The sequence below is a fragment of the Quercus robur genome, chromosome 2 (genome assembly GCF_932294415.1).
Source record: "Quercus robur chromosome 2, dhQueRobu3.1, whole genome shotgun sequence".
NCBI lineage: Eukaryota > Viridiplantae > Streptophyta > Magnoliopsida > Fagales > Fagaceae > Quercus > Quercus robur.
In genome coordinates, this window is record NC_065535.1 from 89,523,183 (window position 1) to 89,543,508 (window position 20,326).

At 37.3% G+C, this 20,326-nt stretch overlaps 2 protein-coding genes and 1 pseudogene across 8 annotated transcripts; all 3 read right to left on the bottom strand.

The window, feature by feature from the left end:
- Positions 1-3,373: 3,373 nt before the first annotated feature.
- Positions 3,374-5,799, bottom strand: LOC126715713 (uncharacterized). 3 transcript variants are annotated; one of them, XM_050416470.1, is made up of 4 exons: positions 5,261-5,796; positions 4,502-4,605; positions 4,277-4,345; positions 3,374-3,702 (listed from the first exon to the last, which is right to left on the bottom strand). In XM_050416470.1, exons 1-4 carry the CDS (start codon positions 5,341-5,343, stop codon positions 3,698-3,700), a joined length of 261 nt encoding a protein of 86 aa, XP_050272427.1. In that variant the 5' UTR covers positions 5,344-5,796; the 3' UTR covers positions 3,374-3,697. The 3 variants fall into 3 exon arrangements, with proteins under 3 accessions (XP_050272427.1, XP_050272426.1, XP_050272425.1); XM_050416469.1 differs by having other exon boundaries at positions 3,374-3,713; positions 5,261-5,793; XM_050416468.1 differs by lacking the exon at positions 3,374-3,702 and adding an exon at positions 3,876-3,916 and having other exon boundaries at positions 5,261-5,799.
- LOC126715711 (serine/threonine-protein phosphatase 7 long form homolog) lies at positions 5,503-13,618 on the bottom strand. Of its 5 annotated transcripts, none has more exons than XM_050416465.1 (8): positions 13,414-13,618; positions 12,855-12,961; positions 12,014-12,771; positions 11,754-11,841; positions 7,888-8,286; positions 6,055-6,739; positions 5,895-5,954; positions 5,503-5,816 (listed from the first exon to the last, which is right to left on the bottom strand). In XM_050416465.1, exons 2-7 carry the CDS (start codon positions 12,957-12,959, stop codon positions 5,905-5,907), a joined length of 2,085 nt encoding a protein of 694 aa, XP_050272422.1. In that variant the 5' UTR covers positions 12,960-12,961; positions 13,414-13,618; the 3' UTR covers positions 5,503-5,816; positions 5,895-5,904. The 5 variants fall into 5 exon arrangements, with proteins under 5 accessions (XP_050272422.1, XP_050272421.1, XP_050272420.1 ...); XM_050416464.1 differs by having other exon boundaries at positions 5,503-5,741; positions 5,870-5,954; XM_050416463.1 differs by having other exon boundaries at positions 5,503-5,788; positions 5,870-5,954.
- Positions 10,524-10,634, bottom strand: LOC126716272 (U6 spliceosomal RNA; annotated as a pseudogene).
- Positions 13,619-20,326: the final 6,708 nt, after the last annotated feature.

The following is a 20,326-nucleotide window of genomic DNA, read 5'->3' on the forward strand; positions in this document are numbered from 1 at the left end:
TGTTGTAAGGCAATCTTCCTCGTTATTTTCAATCAGTGGTACATCTAAGACCTCCGCGTCGTCCACTGGTCCATCTGTATCAATGAACTCTTCATACACATCTCGGCTGGCATCAATATCAATTCCCCCGTCCATATCAGCTTGGACATGCTCATATGTGTGAGTAGACCCTCCCACATCATGTGTATTGGTGGCGCCCACCACTTCGGTGTTGTCCAAATGATCTATTGCACATGGTTGATTATTGTAGGGGAAAGGCGTGGCATAGGCAAAGGGAGGATGCACGTCAACCGACAATGAGTGTGGCTCTTCCACCCCACTGGCATGCTGTGAACTTGCACTACCATGGAACCCAACAGCCTCAATAGTTACATACAAGTCAGACGCTATGAACTGGGGGGTCCGCTTAATCACTGCCCACATCATGTCCACGTCAGCATCGCAACCCAACGGATTTGAGTTGTAGACAACCTGAGTACTCACAAGTATCTGGGGGGCACGGTACACAATGGATATCTTATGTGACTCCTTGTCCAACCGTAGAGCTTCCATTATCTTCCGGTGCATTTTTCTCAAGTGTGTTCCCCATTTCAACTCAATGAACTTCTGCTTCACTGACTCGCCTTTATAGGACAGCCCATGCAAGTCATGGAAATACTGTTCCCCATCATAGTAAACGTAGAAGCAGTGACGACCCATGGCAGACCTGGATAAGGACAATTAATTGTGGTTATCATGCAGAAGATAGGGGGTTATGTTAATGCAATAGTAATTACTCTTTTACAGATGCACTATGATGCTATCCTAATTATAGGTGTACACACTTGATTCGTTTGAACACAAACATTGGCCTTTTAGGGGAGACGTGCCACAACAAAGAATTAGGGTGTTTGTAAACTCGCTTGGTAAGGATGCAATATGGAGTAGGAAAATGCAAACATGGTCAGCAAAACTTGTTCACCTCGCAGGCTTTCTTTTTCAGAACCCACACAGCAAAGACTTTCAGAACTGAAAGAGCCATACAATTTAAACCTCAGTATACATTACACATCATTAGTGTGTAGTTACGAATGAATGCATATGTCATCATATGAATTCACCGTACAATGTTTGTTTATATATATGTTTATTTAGAATGATTATATACATATTTCCCAAAAGAGTTCTCAAAAAAAAGTATTATATACATTACTATATAAAACTCGACATATTTAGGAACAATATGTATACAATATCACTATCACACACACATACACACATATAAGATTATTCTCACATAAGTCATAAGAGCACACAATAATTAATCGTTTCTTGGACAATTTTTTGCAGGATTTTCAATGCACTAACAGTTTTTGCAATTCCTAACAAAAATGTTTCAAAAAATTGGTGCCCTAAGCACATACATTATATGTAAACATACCTATACATGTGTGTGTGTGTATATATATATATATATATATATACATGTGATCATATATGGGTAGGTAGCTTTGTTTATATTTACATATATTTGCATATACATACATACATACATGTATATATATATATATTTCCCCTTATATGTGTGTGTGTGTGTATGTGTGTGTATATATATATACATATATTTGGGAATGCCACATATACATCTTATTATATGGGTAAGTACGTTTGTCTATATATACATATATCTATACAATGTTTTCTTTATGTATATATATACACACACATAATGTCAGAATAAGACAGTTGTAGAAAGCAATCCAAACCCTTAAGTAGTTATGTAAGTCAATCCATTTATAAGTAGTTATGTAAGTGAATATATACCTGTCAGGGAAGATGTGCCAGAACAAAGAAGAAGGGGACCACAGCAACAGCACGCCTGGTGAGGATGCAATAATGACAAGGAAAATGGCAGAAGAGTTAGCAAACTTTGTTCACCTCATAGGCTTTCTTTTTCAGAGACCAGACAGTGAAGGTTTTCAACACAGATAGAGCCAGACACGTGCATGGATTCTGAAATGTGGGGAGGGGGACAACATGACTCGATATTAAGTACATCGATTTTATATAATACTCGATACCACATAAATCGAGTTACTGTTGACAAGACGTATTGAAATGACGGCATTTCAGAAACTCGGTTAATGAGAAGTCGAGTTACATGTAACTCCGCATGCTATAACTCGATTTATATGGAATCGAGTTGTGGCCCCATTTCCACTACAAAAGCTCACTTCACACGTTAGAAGGTGCAGCCATGTTATTCTAGTGCAAAGAGTTCCCACCATTGCGTTTGTGTAGAGCAGGATGGGACGAACCTATGTTGTGTTTAACGGTCGTGTTCCAGGCATATACGACAGTTGGCTAGATGCGAGTAGACAAGTTCATAAATTCCCAAACGCCAATCACAAATCATATAAAGATCGAAGGGAAGCCGAAGCTGCATACATGGAGTATTTGCATGGTAATGGTATGGGCGTGCATGGTGGTGTGTCTACGTCGTGGGAAACTCCAAACATATCAACCTCAACTCCACCTAGCACTTCTCAAAGCGAAGGAACCAACTATGGCAGTGGAGACATTAGGCACACTTTGTTAAGGTATCAGTTGGAAGTTGCCATTGAGGAGCGTGACCACGCAAGGAGGATCGCAACGTTGAGTGCAAACATGTTGAATGAAGTGGTGGCTCACGTTGTGGGGGATGATGAAGTTGATGCACCCACGAGACAACGTACGGATGCATGAATGCAAAAGTACGACTTCTTGTTGTGGTATTTAGTAAGATATGTATACTTCCAAGTACCATCTGTTGTCATGTGTGCTTTAAGTAGAAGTGTCATCGTTTTCCAATTGTTTCACTGGCAGATATGTATATATGGAAAAATAACCTTATTATTTTTGTTTTTGGACTACTTTGGTCTTATTCGGTCCATTATATCTACTTTGGTCTTATTCGGTCCACTGTGGTTTCTAGGAAAATCGGTGTACTACATTCTATTTACTCTATTTGATCCTATTCAGTCACCTTTGGTCGTACCCCGTCTATTTGATTCACTGCAGTCCATTATTGTGTACTTACAAAATACTACATCAGCCTATACACAATGAGCCACGATTAACGAATGTACATGACGTAAAAAACAACAATGAATTGCATAACCTCTACATGAACGATTTGGAAATCCTCCTCGTTGGAGGATTCACTGCAATCCATACCAATCAAAGAAAATTCAAAGTTTAAAAAAGCTAGGATTGGAATTATTCATACATGATAAATCGTCCAACATTAGAAAATTATCTAAATTCTTCAAGTCAATTCTGAAAATTTTAATAGCCACAATATAGAAAGTCCAGAACAAAATGACCATGAATAAAAATTGACACCAACTAACTAAAAAAACAAATAACACAGCTATATAAAGGTTCTTGAATCCCAAACACAGTAAATAAAACCCTAAAATTATGATGTACCTTGTAGTATTATTCTGAATTAGAAAAAAAATGAACACTTAAAATTTAAAAGTTACGTAATCTCGTGAACATTACATGGAATACTACAGGTTTCAATAGATACATTACAATGGTCCCTCTAGCTAGCTCCACTGGACAAAACAGGTTCATCTCTATGAGAGTGGTCTTGCCACTGCCAATTCTGCCAACAATACGTATTTTGTGCCCTTCCTCAAATGTGCAACTGATCCCCCTCAGAACAAGTGCATCAGCCTATATTTGATCTGTTTTATCAATGATATATAAAGCCATATTATAAAGCCAAGTTTGAAGCAAATAACACAACTCTCAATCATGTGAAGATAAATAGAAAACCAGTCAGATTGGTAATGAATGCCAAAGCATTAGTCCGCTTAGATAAAGTCCGGAAGAACTTCAAATCAAGAATGCTTGCACTTCCGTCAAAAGTGCAAGCATTCCTTTCCCACTAAATACTCCACAAGAGACAAACTCAGTATCATCATGTCTAAATTTTTTAGCAATCAAACCATGTAAAGCACTAAACATATGAGGATTACCCATGTCAACAGTTTGGTCAATTAATGCCAACTTATACATCAGAAGTCTTATTAAATGCTTCTTCCACTTCTAACTTATAGGAAGCTCAAAGAAAATATGTTTGATGATCACCAAACAGACATGTAAGAAGAAAATTTTACAGCATCGTTAGTTTGCAAAATCTACAATTATTTTCATTCCCACATGATTTCAACACATTGCAGATAAGGATATATATATATATATATATATATAAAGCACAATGAAGGCAAATAAATGGAAAAAATACCTGTATGCCCAACAAAAGTATGTGTACATTTGCTTCCTCTCCAAAGTTTTAAAGTTGTATCACTTGAACCTAAAATCGTGGTAGCATAAAAATGAACCCCATAAGTTCATAGTGAAAGACATTCGTAGTTGATAATGCATTCCAATCTGATGTAACCAATTCCAACTACCAACAAAATCTAAAACAATATCTAGCAGAACAGTCATCTACTTAATCATATTATACCTGTAACAAGCTCGCCTGAAGGCAGCTTTATGAGTGCTTGGATTGCTGCCTTATGAGCCTCCCAGGATTCTGAAGGTTGGCCACTTCTCCAACGTCTTAATGTGCTGTGGTGAAGGAGACATTAGATACTAACCGAAAATTATTGAGAAAAATGCATATACCTTTGTAAGCATAGATAATAATTCAAACCCAAAAAACGGCAATACACAAACAATAAAAGTAACATTCAAACAGTATGCAAATTTTTCATTAATGCCTCCATCATTTCATTAAAGCAAATGATGGACAAGATTTGATTCATTGGCCAATGACACACACAACATATATATATATATATATATACTGAAAATCATAAAATAAGAAGGCTAATTGATGAAAAAATCAATAATCAATTAAATGTTTCTCATTGGGTTCCCAATTTGCTACCAAAATGAAAAGGTAATATATACAATGATAAATAACAATTACAAACCCCAAGAAGCAAAAGGAACAAAACATGCACACATAACTAAGATTTTTGCCGTTTTCAGCTTTGGGTAAGTTATATTGTGAGCTGCTCTAGAACAATGCTAGAAAAAAATATAAATTCTATTCTCCAAACTTCCTACTAACGAACTTGTAATCAAATGTACACAGATCTAATCATTCTAGAGAGGAGGGGATTTAAAGGAGATTAAAATTAATAAAATGGGAAGGAGGATGTACCAATCTAGGAATTGTAGGGAAGGCGAATCAGAAAATTAGGAGAGAGACACATACCTAGCCAAGCATTGTAGAGACTCGGATAAATGATTTGCTACAAAGGAGTTGGTTCTGCCATTGATCCGCATAAACTTCGTCATCAAACTCTTTTACAGAAAGTATCAAATTACTTCTTCTTGCTTATCAACAATACCACACATTTGTTTCTCACAAAACTAACAAAAATAAAAAAACAAATTACTCTCTTACAACCCACTTTACTGTAGCTAACAACATACAAAAACACAAGAAAGTTTGGCTTCAAATGAATACCAATCCAGACATTTGTCAAATTGCAATCAAAACTCCAAGTGCAGAAAAACTTCCTAATACATCAATAAATACAATACGCCTTATGGGTTTTCTCCAAAATATCAATTTCTTGACAACAAACACATTGACAGCCAGTATTCTCCCCAAGCAATGATCCAGAAATAGATGCACAGCCACCAAGATTCTCCCCAATTAGTAGAACATTTTGCATGCTTATTCCAGTCACCTATACACATGAAGAATAAGCACACAAGGACAATCCAGCTCAATGGCCTTTTCGTGTCCACCATTGCAGTTAGGTCTAAAAAAAAAATACGACTTTAGAAGAAAAGTGAAACGTAACTATGCAGTCACCTATAGGCAGGAAGTATAAGCATACACTAAGGCATTTAATGATCTTTTCGTTTCCGCCCATATGCCCTGACAGGTCTAATCTTACCTGTTTCATCAGACACAACAGCATAATTAAATTAACATAATCAATCAAATGCACAGTACAAGTAGCTCAAGAAGATGGGAAGTGTAGACGAAGTACATACCATCACCGGTCCCGCAATCGGGAGCATGCGCACGCGGGCGTCGCGATCTCCGCAAAGCCTCCACCGGCTCAATGTCCTCAGCCGGTATCTGCTCAATCTGTACAGCCTCTCCGTGGGCGGTTTGAGATGGAGCTGACATGGTGGGGTCCACTTGCACTAGAGGTGGGGTGGGCATGCCTGGTGTGGGGACAAATATGCATCCACCATCATGGGCAGATCCACTGAAAACTGGGGGCGACATACGAGGAGGGCCCTCAAAGTCCGTGCTAGCACCATGGGATGTAGTGTGGGCTGGAACAGTGCCCTGATGATCGACGCTATGGGATGGCCCAGCACCATCGCCAGGCGTGCATCGCGGTGTCCTGCCGTCGTCATCAGACAGTACCCAATCAGTGCCAAGCCATGCCTCTTCTACACCCTCCTCATTCCCTTCCTCGTAGATGGGAGCCGACTCGGTCGTACGGCTGCGACCAGCTTGACCACCTCCACGATGTCCACCCCCACGAGACCCACCACGTTGCCCGCCACGAACTGGGGCCTGTCTATCAATGTCAACTGCTTCTGCAAGCGCATTCGCCAATTTAAGTCGGCCTAGCTCCTCCACAAGCTCTAGTGTAAATGTAAGGTCAGTGTGCATGTCAGAACCTTCATCGCACCTCGGTATAGACCTAATCATCGTCCGAACCTACAAAACAAGGGCGTCATAAAAGCAAGAACGCAAGTATGATGCAAAACTTGGATAAATCTGTTCCAAAATCAAAAGAAAAAGTAGCAAACATAGCTAATGAAATCCTTATATTACTTATAATTATGAAGCATCTTTAAAAAGACAGTGTATAAAAATAGGGGTTGGCCCCCCCTGTGCAAGAATTTATAGTTCCAACCCAACACTCAAGAGGTTGTATGTTTCCTGTTATGTTTATCGCTACGCAATCTAAACATTGAGATAATACTTCTAAAAAACACGTATAGTTGGTTGTACATAAGTTCAATCTTAGCATAAGTGAAAATATCAGAATTTCACTTCTGTATCTAGGCTTCACGAGATTTACAACTCCATTAATATCACATTGCAATCAGGACACATATTTTGAAGTTATTATTTCCTAACGTACACGCCCAAATCAAATGAATTGAAAATATCAAACGCAAGCTTCAAGTTTCAATTAAGGGAAGTACCAAAAACTTAGAACATATATCATACTTGAATCTAGTATAAATGCACATCTCCTTGCTGCATACTTGCAAGATTTTAAATGACCTTTAAGCTGTTGGGAATTGCATTCTACCAACAGTTTAGTAAGGGACTTCCCAATCCTAGAGGTAATATCTATCAAGGAATATGTAATACATTAATCAGTCCTGGAGGAAAGGCTATCTAAACTATCATGAAATGCGAATTTATCACTACTACACAGAGTTGCACCGTCCATTTTAAAGTACAAGCCAACCAAAAACAAAAAAAAATTAAAAAAAATTAAAATAAAATACAATAAAACCCAACCCAACCTACCCTTTTTAAAAGTTGAATGTAATTATATGAACAAAGGTGTGGTCATCATTAGTCATTGCCCATTAACCATTCCTCATGCAAACAAATTGGATCAAGACAAATTCAGTTTGTTATGAACAACTTAAATCATGCAGTATTTTGACTTTAAAACATAATGACATGTCATGCAGTATTTTTTCACTTTAAAACAACATGACAGAGAAACTTATAGAGATGTAACAACAATAACTATTGTGGACTTCAAAATATGCATGATAAATCTGCTGAGGATATTTAATCCAACAATGGTTTCATCCATAAAATAGGAATTGTTGCCTCACCATGAGTTCCCAATACGCAGACTCTGGTGTTATGTACCGCCTTGTGTGGCGATTGTACCACATCATGTACTCAACGAGATACGTATCATCATCGTCTAGGAGATCGGACCCGCGAACTACATTCACTCGGTTGGCCCATTGCCGAATAAAGGGATCATGTTCTACCTCCCAGTTCTTCTCCCATTTACCCTGAAGGGATATCTTGTGAAGGGTAGTCGACGTATCCACGACACTTGGAACTGGTTGCTTCATCCCAAACTGACGGAGGACTCGCTCAGGATGATGCCACTCCACTATCCAAAAGAATATCAACGGCACCTCGGCCCTCCAAATATGCTGCCCAGCAGTGCAATACGCAGGTAGGGAGCCTAGCGTATGTGTGTACGGCTCCCATACAATCTGCATAAGTAGATTATGTTTGTGATAGTGAGACATCATACTAATTTAACATTATGTAGGTGATATGTAATATGCAAAGCATGGAATTTCTAGCTTCTAGTCGTACACAAAATCTTCAGGGATTATTGGGCAGAAACTAAAAGAACAACAAAATTGACCTGCAAAAAATATTAAAAGATCTAGGTTGTTCATGTCCACCATTTTCAGCCCCATGTTCATATGCTGGACAGGGTTCAAAGCTAACTGACACCATCAAATACTAGGGTTTTCAATCTGAACCAAACTTAGAGGAGGGTACTACAGCAGTCTTATGGCTGTAAGATGAATCCAAGTTGATGATTTCGCAAAATCTTTTTATCGTAATAGAAATATTGTGCTACATTAATTGCATTAGTCATTAACAATGTTTCAATGAATGAGAACAAAATGACTATTATAAGGTCTACTGAAGACATTGCATTTCAAGTACCACTTTATATTGCAAGAAATGGAAGCTATGTAAATTATTACATGGTATAATCCTCATCAAATACTGTTATTATATTTCTATGTAAATATATATTTCTTATAAATTTTAGTGTTGGAAATTACGTAAGCCTTTTAGTTATCTCAAACTAATCATGTCAATGTCTAAAATTACATTCCTCTTGAAGAATATGGTGATCAGCATATTTTGCACGCTTCTAAAATTATATGAATAAAGTACTCGTTAATAATCCATAGCTTTTAATAATTTTAGGACTATTAAGGCAGCTAAAGTGGGGACAACTTAAGGAGTTGCATGCTGCAATTAAATTGTGCTCTCCAACTTTGGTGCAAGGAGCACGAACTAACTTTTCATTTAGGTCAACAACAAGAGGTAATGTGTCAAGCGTCTTTATGTTTTCTCATATATCACTGATTAACAATTATTTGTTTCTTTAAACTTAGGCCATTGTTTTCCAAGAAGACAATCGAGGCTGTGCATATTCAAAATATACCACTTGAATACGTAAATCGAAGTCAAACAGTATTCTACTAGACTGTAAAAATATAACCTTCAATTCAGCAAAGGTAATTTATAACGTACAATGTAACAATGTTTTTTGCATCACAATAACAATTTTTGTAATCCTGGATACCCCTATGTTAGAAGAAGAAATACTAAATTGTCTACTTATTAGGCAGAGCAATAACTATGGTTTTAAGCTCATAACATTTTATTAATTAATTACAAGTGATTCACATTGACTACCTATGAAAACACCATCAACTAGAACATCCCAAACAGATGTTTAGATAACATAAAAGTTTATATTAACCTTAGATGGTCACTTAATACTAAATATTGCTATGTTCTGTCACAGGGGTAGTGAAATGCATAAACTCCAAACATTAGTAAGTTTTTGAAGGCAAAGCAACAATTGAGACTATCTTCGGTGCTCACTCTGGCATCCTAAACAACCCCAAATCTCACAAAGGGTTTAACCTATACCCTGGACTCTCGAGTTCCTACTGGGAGGGCACTAATGGCTTTGTATTTTGGAAATTTCACAGTGTGGACCCAAGCAATGACAACCATCCAGCATTGGACAAGGACAAGCTATGGCAATGGCTTAGCCTATGGTCACTCTATGACATTCAAGTCAGAGTAACTCCATCCTTTAGTTTGCTTAATTTCAAATTTCAATGAAAGCCAGAGAAGTGATCATGTGTTTTACGGGCCAATGATCAATAATGTCATCATTCCCTCTGTTTCTGTACTTAGGCCAAAAATGCAAACTTGGGTTATATTTTTGCTCTCATGTCATGATTACACAATAATTAGATAAAATTTTCGTAGTTTAACATTTGCAGCTTTCCCAACGTTCTAAATTTAAAGAATTTTATCATTTTATGAGATTTAACAGCCAACTATATTACAACAGTGAAGAGCAGCTCTAACTCAGCAAATTTAATTCAACGAAAATCTGGAATATAATTGTGGTAATATCTAAGTCAACCACCAAAACTATAGCGAATCCAGAAGGTGTGAAATATTAATAAGCTTCAACAGTTCTAAAAAAAATTTCTATTTTAAAGCTTTAATATTGAAGTATAACAACTATCAAAGATTCAAACTCTCTCTAAAAGAATTATGAGCACAAGTCTGGGCTAACCTGTTGAGCAAGACTCCAAAACGCATGTAAAGAAGCAGAAAGTGCAAAAACAACGAAGAAGACAGTGAAGCAGAATTCACACAAGGATTAGGGAAAGAAAAAAATTTGGACCATTTCTCGATTTATGCGTGTCATCCTTGCGCAGGGGCCATGCGTTTTGAAAATATCATTTGTATTCTAATATGCCTTGATTCCCTTGTTCTGAAAAGACCCATATTTGTCAAGTTTATAGTTAGAAATTTGTTGTTTAGAATTTAATTGACCATGCTGGTTCTGCGTTTACAATCATTCGCCTTATATAAAGTCTTAAGAAATATTGTTTTGAAATTTTTTAGTTCATTTTCATAGCAGGCTAAAAGTTCTATTTTCTCATGTTAAGTAGGTTGAAACGGTGTATAATAACATAATCAGAAAATGAACACAAACTTTTGATTCAGTTAGTAGCTGGAAAGAATTTAAAGATGTCATCGTCAGTTTTGAAGATGCATCATTAAAATCAAATGAATTACTTGAGCACACAAATACAACCAAAGACAAATCTGATCATCTTTGGTATACTATTAGGTAAATTCATTTCTCATTGAATTATAACCAATTACATAATCCAATATGTGCGTCTTCTCTTCATTGCATCAGCTTAATGACATTTGTAACAATTGGTGGAGTTTTTGTTTTTTGGTTGCAACACAAGTTTGAACTCACTGCCTTGCACTAAACGAAGACTTCATGCTCAATGTTTTGCGCATGTTGCACATGCTTCAAACATCTTGGAAAAGGGACAATTTATTCTGTGTTTTTTTTTTTTTTCCGTGTAAATCACAAACGTTTCCGTACATAATGAAGAATATAGCCAAATTCTACTTTATATATATATGACTAAATTTATATATAACCCATTGATTTAACCCAACTTAACCTGAGTCATGTTAGTTGGGTTGCATTGGAAAAAACCCTTCAATCCAACCCAATTTGGAAAAAACCCTTTGATTTAACATTCAAGAATTTTTTACTTTTGTTTTACTTTATGTAAGGACGAGCAAGTATTCATGCAGGTGCTACAAATGGAAGTTCTAATGTGAAGTACTTCACGATGGACATTCCAATTGAGTTAAATGATGGGATGGAAATCCAAGTACCAAACAAAATGATTGGATGGTATTATGAAATCAACTCATTCCTACAACAATCCAAGAATTCAAAATAATATAAAATTGAGGGAAACGAAAATAAAAGCATGTGCGGTGCATTTGAGGAAAACGTGCTCGGCCCGTAGTTATAAGAATTGAGGGAAACGTGGTCATAAGAATTCAAACTAAATTAACCGAATACCTGCTCGGCCCGTACTGTAGCCAGTGACGCCCGGTACGCAGCAAGGACGTGTGTGGCATGCTCTGCGGTGCATTTTGGCCCGCTCCACCTACCAAACATGAGATGTCGACAAATGCTCATTACTGAACCTTACATTTAACAAACTTTGCTTTTATATTTCACATCCATATACTAAGCATTGATAAGTTTCTTTCGTTTGTTAGTTTGGCATACTTTTAATTATATGAAAGAGACAAATAACGAGAACTCAATGAACGTACCTAATGGCAAGGGGCCCTGAGTGCACTGGCGGTAGAGGCGGCCTCACAACAGGGCATAATTGTGGGAACCTTGAATAGGCCCATAGCTGCACCAACAAGAGTGCTCCTCCAATCTGCATCGCATCCTTCTTCGATGCACCACAAAGTTGCCTATACAGCCAGGCCAATGTTGCACTACCCCAGCTATACCGTCTCGCATTGCTGACTGGGTTGAGCAACTGCAGAGGCAGCAGTGAGACCCGGTCCGCAGACCTGTCCATGAACAAGAGGGCCCCCATCCGTACAAGTAGGTGGTAGCGGGCATATTGCTGCACGACTTCGTCAGCAGCGTCCACAACTAAGGGAGCGGCAAACTGTGCATCAAGCCAGGTGTATCTTATCCTCGCCCCAGCAAGGGTAGACTTGTTTGAGTTTGGTATCGGGGGTGGAGGTTTATGGCCCAACAACTGTTCGCACAGCTCACTCCATTTGTAGTCTGTCTTCCCAGTGACAGGCAACCCATCCACCGGAAGCCCCAGCATCACCTCCATATCTTGCAAGGTGATACCCATTTCTCCATGGGGTAAGTGGAACGTGTGCGTCTCCGGACGCCACCGCTCAACCAACGCCGTGATCAAGGCGTGGTCGACCTCCATATCAGGAACCTTGAATAAACCAGTCAACCCTGCTGCATCTATGTGTTGCATGATACGTGGATCTAACCCACCCTGTGGCAATACACATTTACGGCGTCGAACCTTTATCATGCCAGGCGCCTCCTGCACACGGACGAGTATTCTGTTAGGAGATTAAACACGAGGTAATTATAAAACAAACATGTATTAATAATACTACTACATACCTCGTCAGCGGCGCACCTCCAAAGTGGACTTGACCGATGATTCGGCTGCTGGGCCAACTGGGTATCCACATCGGGTCCAGGCCGCACTCTATCTAGTGCCTGCATATCTGACATGGCAGCAAATACATTGTTAGCAATTTTCTAACAAGTAAACCACATTTAATATAAAATAAAAGCATAGATTCAGTAAGACATTATATTTTGAGCACAAGATTTTCAACATCACTTCTTAAATAAATAAGAACTTGCCATAAAAAAAATTATTTCAGAACTATTTAAATCACTTCTTAAAGCTTCGGATAATTATTAATTAACTATTTCTGAAAATATAAGTTATAACACCACTCGATTTGCCAAAACCCCTCATCAAAACCCCAAGCACATTTAAACTCATTAATGAGAAAATCATCATTGCAGCATATAAAAGACAACAAAATTCTCATCTTCATTAGTAAATTTACTACTTCCTTAAGTTTCAACAAAATAATCAAAATCCCACACAAAACGCAACCTAACATTAACCAACGTCAGAAAATATTTCAGAGGGAGAGGACCGTACCTGTAATCAGCGGCGGCGGGAACCAACGACGACTGATGGAGACTCGAGGAAGAGTGGGGAAGCCTGATCGCAGAGCGAGAGAGACAGAGTGTGGAGAGAGAGTGATGGCAGAGAGCGAGGGAAAGAGAGTGTACAGAGAGAGTGAGTGACTGAATAGCGTTGTGAGACGTTAGGGTCCTATTGATTCAAACCGCTGAACATAACTCGATTTCTAGTTTCCCGAGTTATGGCCGTCTACACAAACATTTTTTTATTCGGGAAAATTCGAAAGGTCAGACTAACTCGACTATAATAATATCGAGTTATTCATTAAAACTCGATTTCTATATTGTCGAGTTACAAAAGAGGGGCAATTCCCTATTTAGTTTCAGAAAGAGGGCAAACGAATGTTTAATTTCGAGAAAAAGGGTATTTGCCCATTTTCTCCTCAAGGAATCAAGCAAGTTAGATGTCTTCTTTGATTTATTTAACCAAGGTAACAAAATATGGGTTTGTTGTGTTTAAATTTTACAATGTAAAAAAAAAAAAAAAAAAAAAAAAGTACTAATTCTTTATAGGCGTAAATGCACTTTTAGTCCCTACATTTTGATTCTTTTCTATTTTAGTTTCTACATTTTATTTTTACCACTTTTAGTCCCTAAACCAATTAACGCGTTCCATTTTAATCCTTTCCGTTAGCCCACCAACGTAAATTGCTTAAATGGCAAACTGATGCTGACGTGGCCAATTAAAAAATAATAAAAAATTTTAATTAGCATTTAAAAATATGCCATGTTAGCTTTTAAATATAAAAAAATTTATTAATCAATTTTAACTAAATAAAAAAAGAAAAAACAGAATTAAAAACAATAAAACACATCAATTCAAATCTAATTCATTTTGAACAAGAACACACAAGAACGTTATCACAGATTTAAACATCAACACAATATCATAAAGCACAAGCCCAGAACCAAACACAAACTCAAATTTAAAAACACAATAACAAACTAAATCTTTCCTCTCATCTGTGCCAAAGATCCAAAAATAAAACCTGAAGACCCCATCAAGAAGACCAAGAAAGAAAGGTTCCAGCCCAAAAATGCAAAAAATTCTTTGCCTTTTTTCATAAACTAGAAACCACAACGGCATAAATTTCAACCAAAAGCCCCCCAAAATGTCATTCCTATTCCCACTTACCCAACACAACAACAACGGCCAAGCATGTTAAACCTGAAATCCCCAAAAGTCCTAGACCAAAACAGGAACACAGATTCATATGCGCCCACAAACAACAGCACAAATACACACATTAGACTTCAAACTTATTTTGGAATAAAACCCAAAACAAAAATCCTCTTTTTCTTAAAACCCCCAAACCTGAATACCAAATCTCTAGAACCACTACAACAAACCTAGGGCCGCCAACAAACCAAATCTAAACCCACCTACAAAGTCGATCTAAAACACAAGACCACCCACAAAGCTGATCTGAAGCTCACCCACAAAGCCAATCTGAAACCCAGGACCACCCACAAAGCCGATCTGACCCAGGACCACCCAAAGCCGATCTTGAGAGAGAGAGAGAGAGAGGCTTCACCATGAGAGGAATTAATAGGGAGGCTGAGTTCCGTGGTGGAACAGGGAGGCTGTGCCTCATTTTGGATCAAAGAGAAAGAAGCCGAGGTCTAGAGAGAGATGGACTCAGATCAGGTTTTGGGTCTCAAGTGTTCAAAGTTTGTGAGATTTAGTTTGGGTGGTAGAGAGATTGGAGGTGGAGGAAGCTCCGGCCATGGTGGCCTTGCAGCTTCGACACAAGAGGAAAGATTTAGTTTGTTATTTGTGTTCTTTGTGTTTTTAAATTTGAGTTTGTGTTTGGTTCTGGGTTTGTGCTGATTGTGTTCTTGTGTGATCTTGTTCAAAATGAATTAGATCTAAATTGATGTGTTTTATTGTTTTTAATTCTGTTTTTTCTTTAGTTAAAATTGATTAATAATATTTTTTTATATTTAAAAGCTGACATGGCATATTTTTAAATGCTAATTAAATTTTTTTTTTTTTAATTGGTCATGTCTGCATCAGTTTGTCACCTAAGCAATTTTCGTTGGTGGGCTAACGGAAATGATTAAAATGGAACGCGTTAATTGGTTTAGGGATTAAAAACGGTAAAAATAAATGTAGGGACTAAAATGGAAAAAAGTCAAAATATAAGAACTAAAAATGCATTTACGCCTTCTTTAAATTACTTATATGATAATTTTTCTTCAACAATATGGCAGCCACCTCATGATGGTAGCTCAAGGAATCAATTATTGCCACAAATTACAATGGTAAACTTTTAAATTTCAATTATGCATTTTTTTTATTGTAATATTACTCTTAAATTTTGTTGTATCACCTCATAACTGGTTCGCTGTGTTATTTGTTATTTCTTTCATTGTGAGATGTATCAAGAAGATAGCATTGCAAACTTAAAGATAGCTTTATTGAATGGTTGAACTTGATACAAGTAATTAGATGAAAGTAGATATTTTTATTGCTTTCATTTTATTGATTTATGATTGGTTAATATGTAGGCACAATTAATGGAAATGAGAAATCAAAGGAATGATGAAGATATTAAATAATAAAGAAAGAAGTATGCTAATCCCCATGGACCATCAGATCGAGCATCCACAGTAGTGGAACTAAAAATTTAGTTATTTGGTACCACAAAAAGTTACTTTATCTATTTTACCTACTCACATGCTGCAACAGTAGATCTATTTTAGCTTTTAACATAATAAAATAATATAAATATTATAATAAAATAATATATCCACTACAATAAAATAGTATATCTACTACAATAAACAACAATCACAACCACTCGCAACCGCTATTGTTGCCACTACCGTCGCCGCCACCGACTCTTCCATCGCCACCGCAATTGCTACTGTTGCCACTACTGCCGCCACTGACTCTTCCACCACCACCACCACCGACTCTTCCGCTGCCGCCACCGCCACATGATAGCAAATAATCGTTTAGTATTAACAAGTAATTTTTTTTAACTCCAAAAGTTGAAGAATCAAAAACTGACACAAGAGTATTTTGAGATGTTCCCAAAAGTTGTGAGTCAATTTCTACATCCTCATTCATGATACCCATATAATATGTTAGGTCTCTACGTGACTCCATAAAATTAGAAAAAAAAAATGTAAACTTCCTTGCGCACAGAAAATTCTCAAACTAACATTTATATTAAAACTTAAAATACCTAGAATTATAACAATAGAACATGATTATTCATAAATACTTAATTTGACATGTAGCTTAATCCCACTGATAAAGAAAACAACAAATTCATTTTTGAGCATCTCAAAACCAAACAAACAATTTCTCATTAAAATGACCACAAGAAATCCTTTTTGTGTGCTTCTGTTTCTAGTTTTGTGCAATAGAATATAAAATTAGGACAAGAACTTCTATTACAAGAAAACCACACAACAAATTCCTGCAAACAGAAAATTCCCAATACATTCCAATACAAATACATTCTGTCCATTCATAGATGCTCTGAATCAAAATGAATCAAAACGAATGGATGCTCTGAGATCAAATGACAGAACTTTTCATTGAGCAAGAATAGCAAAAAAATTATTGCATCTAAAATAATAAACTGAAAGAACAAGAAAAAAAAATCATTGACCACATTGCTAGTTATCTCAGTTTTTTCTCTTGAACCCCCAAGCTAAAATGGAAATAAGGGACACCCGTTCCAGCAGAGAACAAAATATCCATCCTTTTCTTTGATGTTATACCCAAATAAAAAATCCCAAGCATGTAGATGAAGAAGATAGAGATAACTAACCTGAAGTGGATTGGCAGAAGAGAAGTGCTCGATGAAGAAGATAGAGATAACTAACCTGAAGTGGATTGGCAGAAGAGAAGTGCTCGGGGGCGTGGGTCTGAGGCGGATTGGCGGCGTAGGTCTGAGGTTGACCAGCGGCTTGGGAGTTCGACTAAGTGGGTCAGCTGGTGGGTCGGCAACGTCGAGCTTCGGTGGCGATGACATTAAGGATCGAGGGTCGGCAGCGGTGAAACAGGGAGGTGAGAGTTTGAGAGAGTGAGCTTGAGAGAGTGAGCTTGAGAGAAAGTGAGACAGAGTGATGAGAGCTTCAGAGTGAGTTGAGAGTGACACTGAGAGAAAGACACGGTGAGAATAAAAGAATATATTTTAATTCGGTTGGAGAATAATTTTTTATTTTTTTTTAGCTTTCAGCTACAGTGCATAACCATACATAGTTGTGCATTGTAGCAATGAAGGTAAAATATTTACCTTTAGCTCCATTGCTATAGTGTGGATTTTTGTGTTTTGGTAGAGCTAAAATAGCTATATAGCTATTTAGCTCCACTGTTGTGAGTGCTCTCATGCTTGGTACCCAACCCCAAATTTGCAAAATCCCAACCTCACAATAGGCACTGTAGCTGATCTCATTGACCAAAACACTCACTCTGGGAAAACTGATTTGGTTAGATCTTTGTACCCTAACCCTACAAGCTCAGAGATTCTTAGCACCCCCATTTCCAAAATAGGTGCTATTATAGATAATCTCTTGTGGAAATTCTCAAACTTTCTCAAACTCAGGGGAGTATGAAGTCCAAAAAGTTTATGAAGTCCTTTTGGAGGATGCTAACCATTCAACCACAGTAACATCTAGACCCCATAGTATTCCTAATGTTGTATGGAAACTCATTTGGAAGGTTAGGCTGCCTTTAAAAATATGCAACTTGGATTTGCCAACTTTCCTCACTTTGAAGAGGAGGGGAATCCCAACTACTGCTCTATGCCCCTTTTGTGATAGTGAAGAGGAGTCATCTAGTCACCTTTTCCTCCAATGTAACTTTGCTAGAGCTTGCTGGTATGGCTTCCAACTAGCCATCCATACCTCTACTCTAGGTTCTATGACAGTTCAGCAATGGCTCACCACTTCTATTGTCAGACACAAAAGGATGGATGCGGATAGCATGAAATTTTTACAATTGATGTTCATCACTCTCTGGACAATTTGGAATCATAGGAACATAGTGGTTCATGAAGGAGTTAAACTTGATCCAATGAATATCATTTTAACTACTCAAAACTTGTTTTGCAAGTACCAAGAGGCCTTTGATAAACACCTCAATACTGGAAATAGGTCTTATAGGCAGAGAAGTGTGGCTTAAGGAGTTGATGGTCAATGGTGCATTGTTCTCAAGATATTTGGTGTTAGAAAGAAAAGAAGGAAAAAGAGTGCCTTTGCTTACAAGGCTCAGAATGCTCAGGGGGATACTGTGTTTAGTGGTTGCAGTAGCAGTGCAGCACGATCAGCTTATGGAGCTTTGCTTGAAGGATTAGGAGAAGCAGCAGCTCGAGCTAAAAGACTTCACTTAAACCAGATTTTGGTTTTGAGCAGTAGTAAACATCTAGTCCAGTTGTTCAACAAGGGTGGGATTCCAGGTTGGAAAGAAAAAACGTTGGTTGTTGATATTCTGTCTTTGAAACATCAGGGTCTAAGTTTTTCTTTCCTTTGGGTTCCAAGTTTTGTGCTTGGTAATGTAAATATTTTGGTTGATGTGGCTTCCAGTGTTCCAATACACTATAATTGGTCTCAGCCTTCAATTGTGTAATGCTCCTTTTTTCTGGTTGATGAGAGAGAGAGAGAGAGAAGTATGCTTGTTTGTAAGACTTTAGGATTTGGCTTATCTCCAATACTTTTTTAACTGAAGGTATTCTTTTATTTTATATATACAATAGCAAGTGATAGTGAGTTTTAATATCCACATTTTATTTAGTTAGTAGGTAATGTGACAGTTTCTCATTAAAACAAAAGGAGATTTCAATTAAAAAAGTACTGGAAATAAGTCAAACCTAGGACTTTATTGGCCAAGCTCCAAGTCTATAGAGATCATGCATTGAATTGTTAGAAAATTTGAGAGATGTTGACTTCATTTTGCAGCAGTGTGCTTTTCCTGTGGTACCCTTTTGTTAGTTCATGTTAGTAAGATTGCTACTTGGACTTATTATTTGGTGGAGGTGCAACATTTTTTTGTTTGTTTGTGTTATTAGTAAGGTTGGGATCAACTACAGTAACTCCCTCCTTTTTATTCCTTGATACCATTGCAGAAATAATAAGTACAATGACATGAAGTTCTTTCACAGAGAGAATTAACAAAAGACTTTGAGGGTTTATATTGAAGTCTTTCCTGCTACATTGCACATGGCCATCATTTAATGAATAATTAGTAAAGCTACTGTGGCACTTGCCTGATTTTGTTCATGGAGTCTCTTGTTTCTATTAAACCATATCACCCATAGAGTAATGAGTATGAGTTGTAAGAAACTATTCCCATTTAAAGATTCACTCATGGGATTGAGAATCATGCTTTCCATCCATTTATGGAGGGGTTGGCCTTGTATAAAATCATATCTGAGATTGATTGCTAAATTCCACCATAATACATGTTATGGAACATGACACATTTTATCACAAGAGCTTCTCCTTCGATTTAGGCAAAAAATTAACATGAATATCCTTTTTTTCTAAATTCATTTAAGAATTTCAACAAACATGTAAAATACAAAATCTAGCAACCCCAAATGTTTACTAAATACAACCTTTACAACAAAGGGACTTTTTTTCTCTCCACACTTTTCCTAATAAAACAAAAATCAAATATTATCATCACCATAGACACTATCCCTAACCTGGAAAAGAGAGAGAGAGAGAGAGAGAGAGAGAGAGAGAGAGAGAGAGAGAGAGAGAGAGAGAGAGAGAGAGAGAGAGAGAGAGAGAAGAAGAAGAAGAAGAAGAAGAAGAAGAAAAGAAACAGTTCCTGGGTATTAGAAAAAGAATAGCTGCAGGTCCAAGAAATCGAAACATAAATTTCCATTGATACATTGCACAATTTC

Excerpts from the sequence above, each read along its gene's own strand:
- LOC126715713 (XM_050416468.1), bottom strand. The coding sequence starts at position 5,343 with ATGACGAAGTTTATGCGGATCAATGGCAGAACCAACTCCTTTGTAGCA. Across the intron at positions 4,606-5,260 it reads TCTCTACAATGCTTGGCTAG|CACATTAAGACGTTGGAGAA; the intron begins GTATGTGTCTCT and ends CCTTCACCACAG. Across the intron at positions 4,346-4,501 it reads TTCAGGCGAGCTTGTTACAG|GTTCAAGTGATACAACTTTA; the intron begins GTATAATATGAT and ends CCACGATTTTAG.
- LOC126715711 (XM_050416465.1), bottom strand. The coding sequence starts at position 12,959 with ATGCAGGCACTAGATAGAGTGCGGCCTGGACCCGATGTGGATACCCAG. Across the intron at positions 12,772-12,854 it reads GGAGGTGCGCCGCTGACGAG|GAGGCGCCTGGCATGATAAA; the intron begins GTATGTAGTAGT and ends GTCCGTGTGCAG. Across the intron at positions 6,740-7,887 it reads CTGCGTATTGGGAACTCATG|GTTCGGACGATGATTAGGTC; the intron begins GTGAGGCAACAA and ends CTTGTTTTGTAG.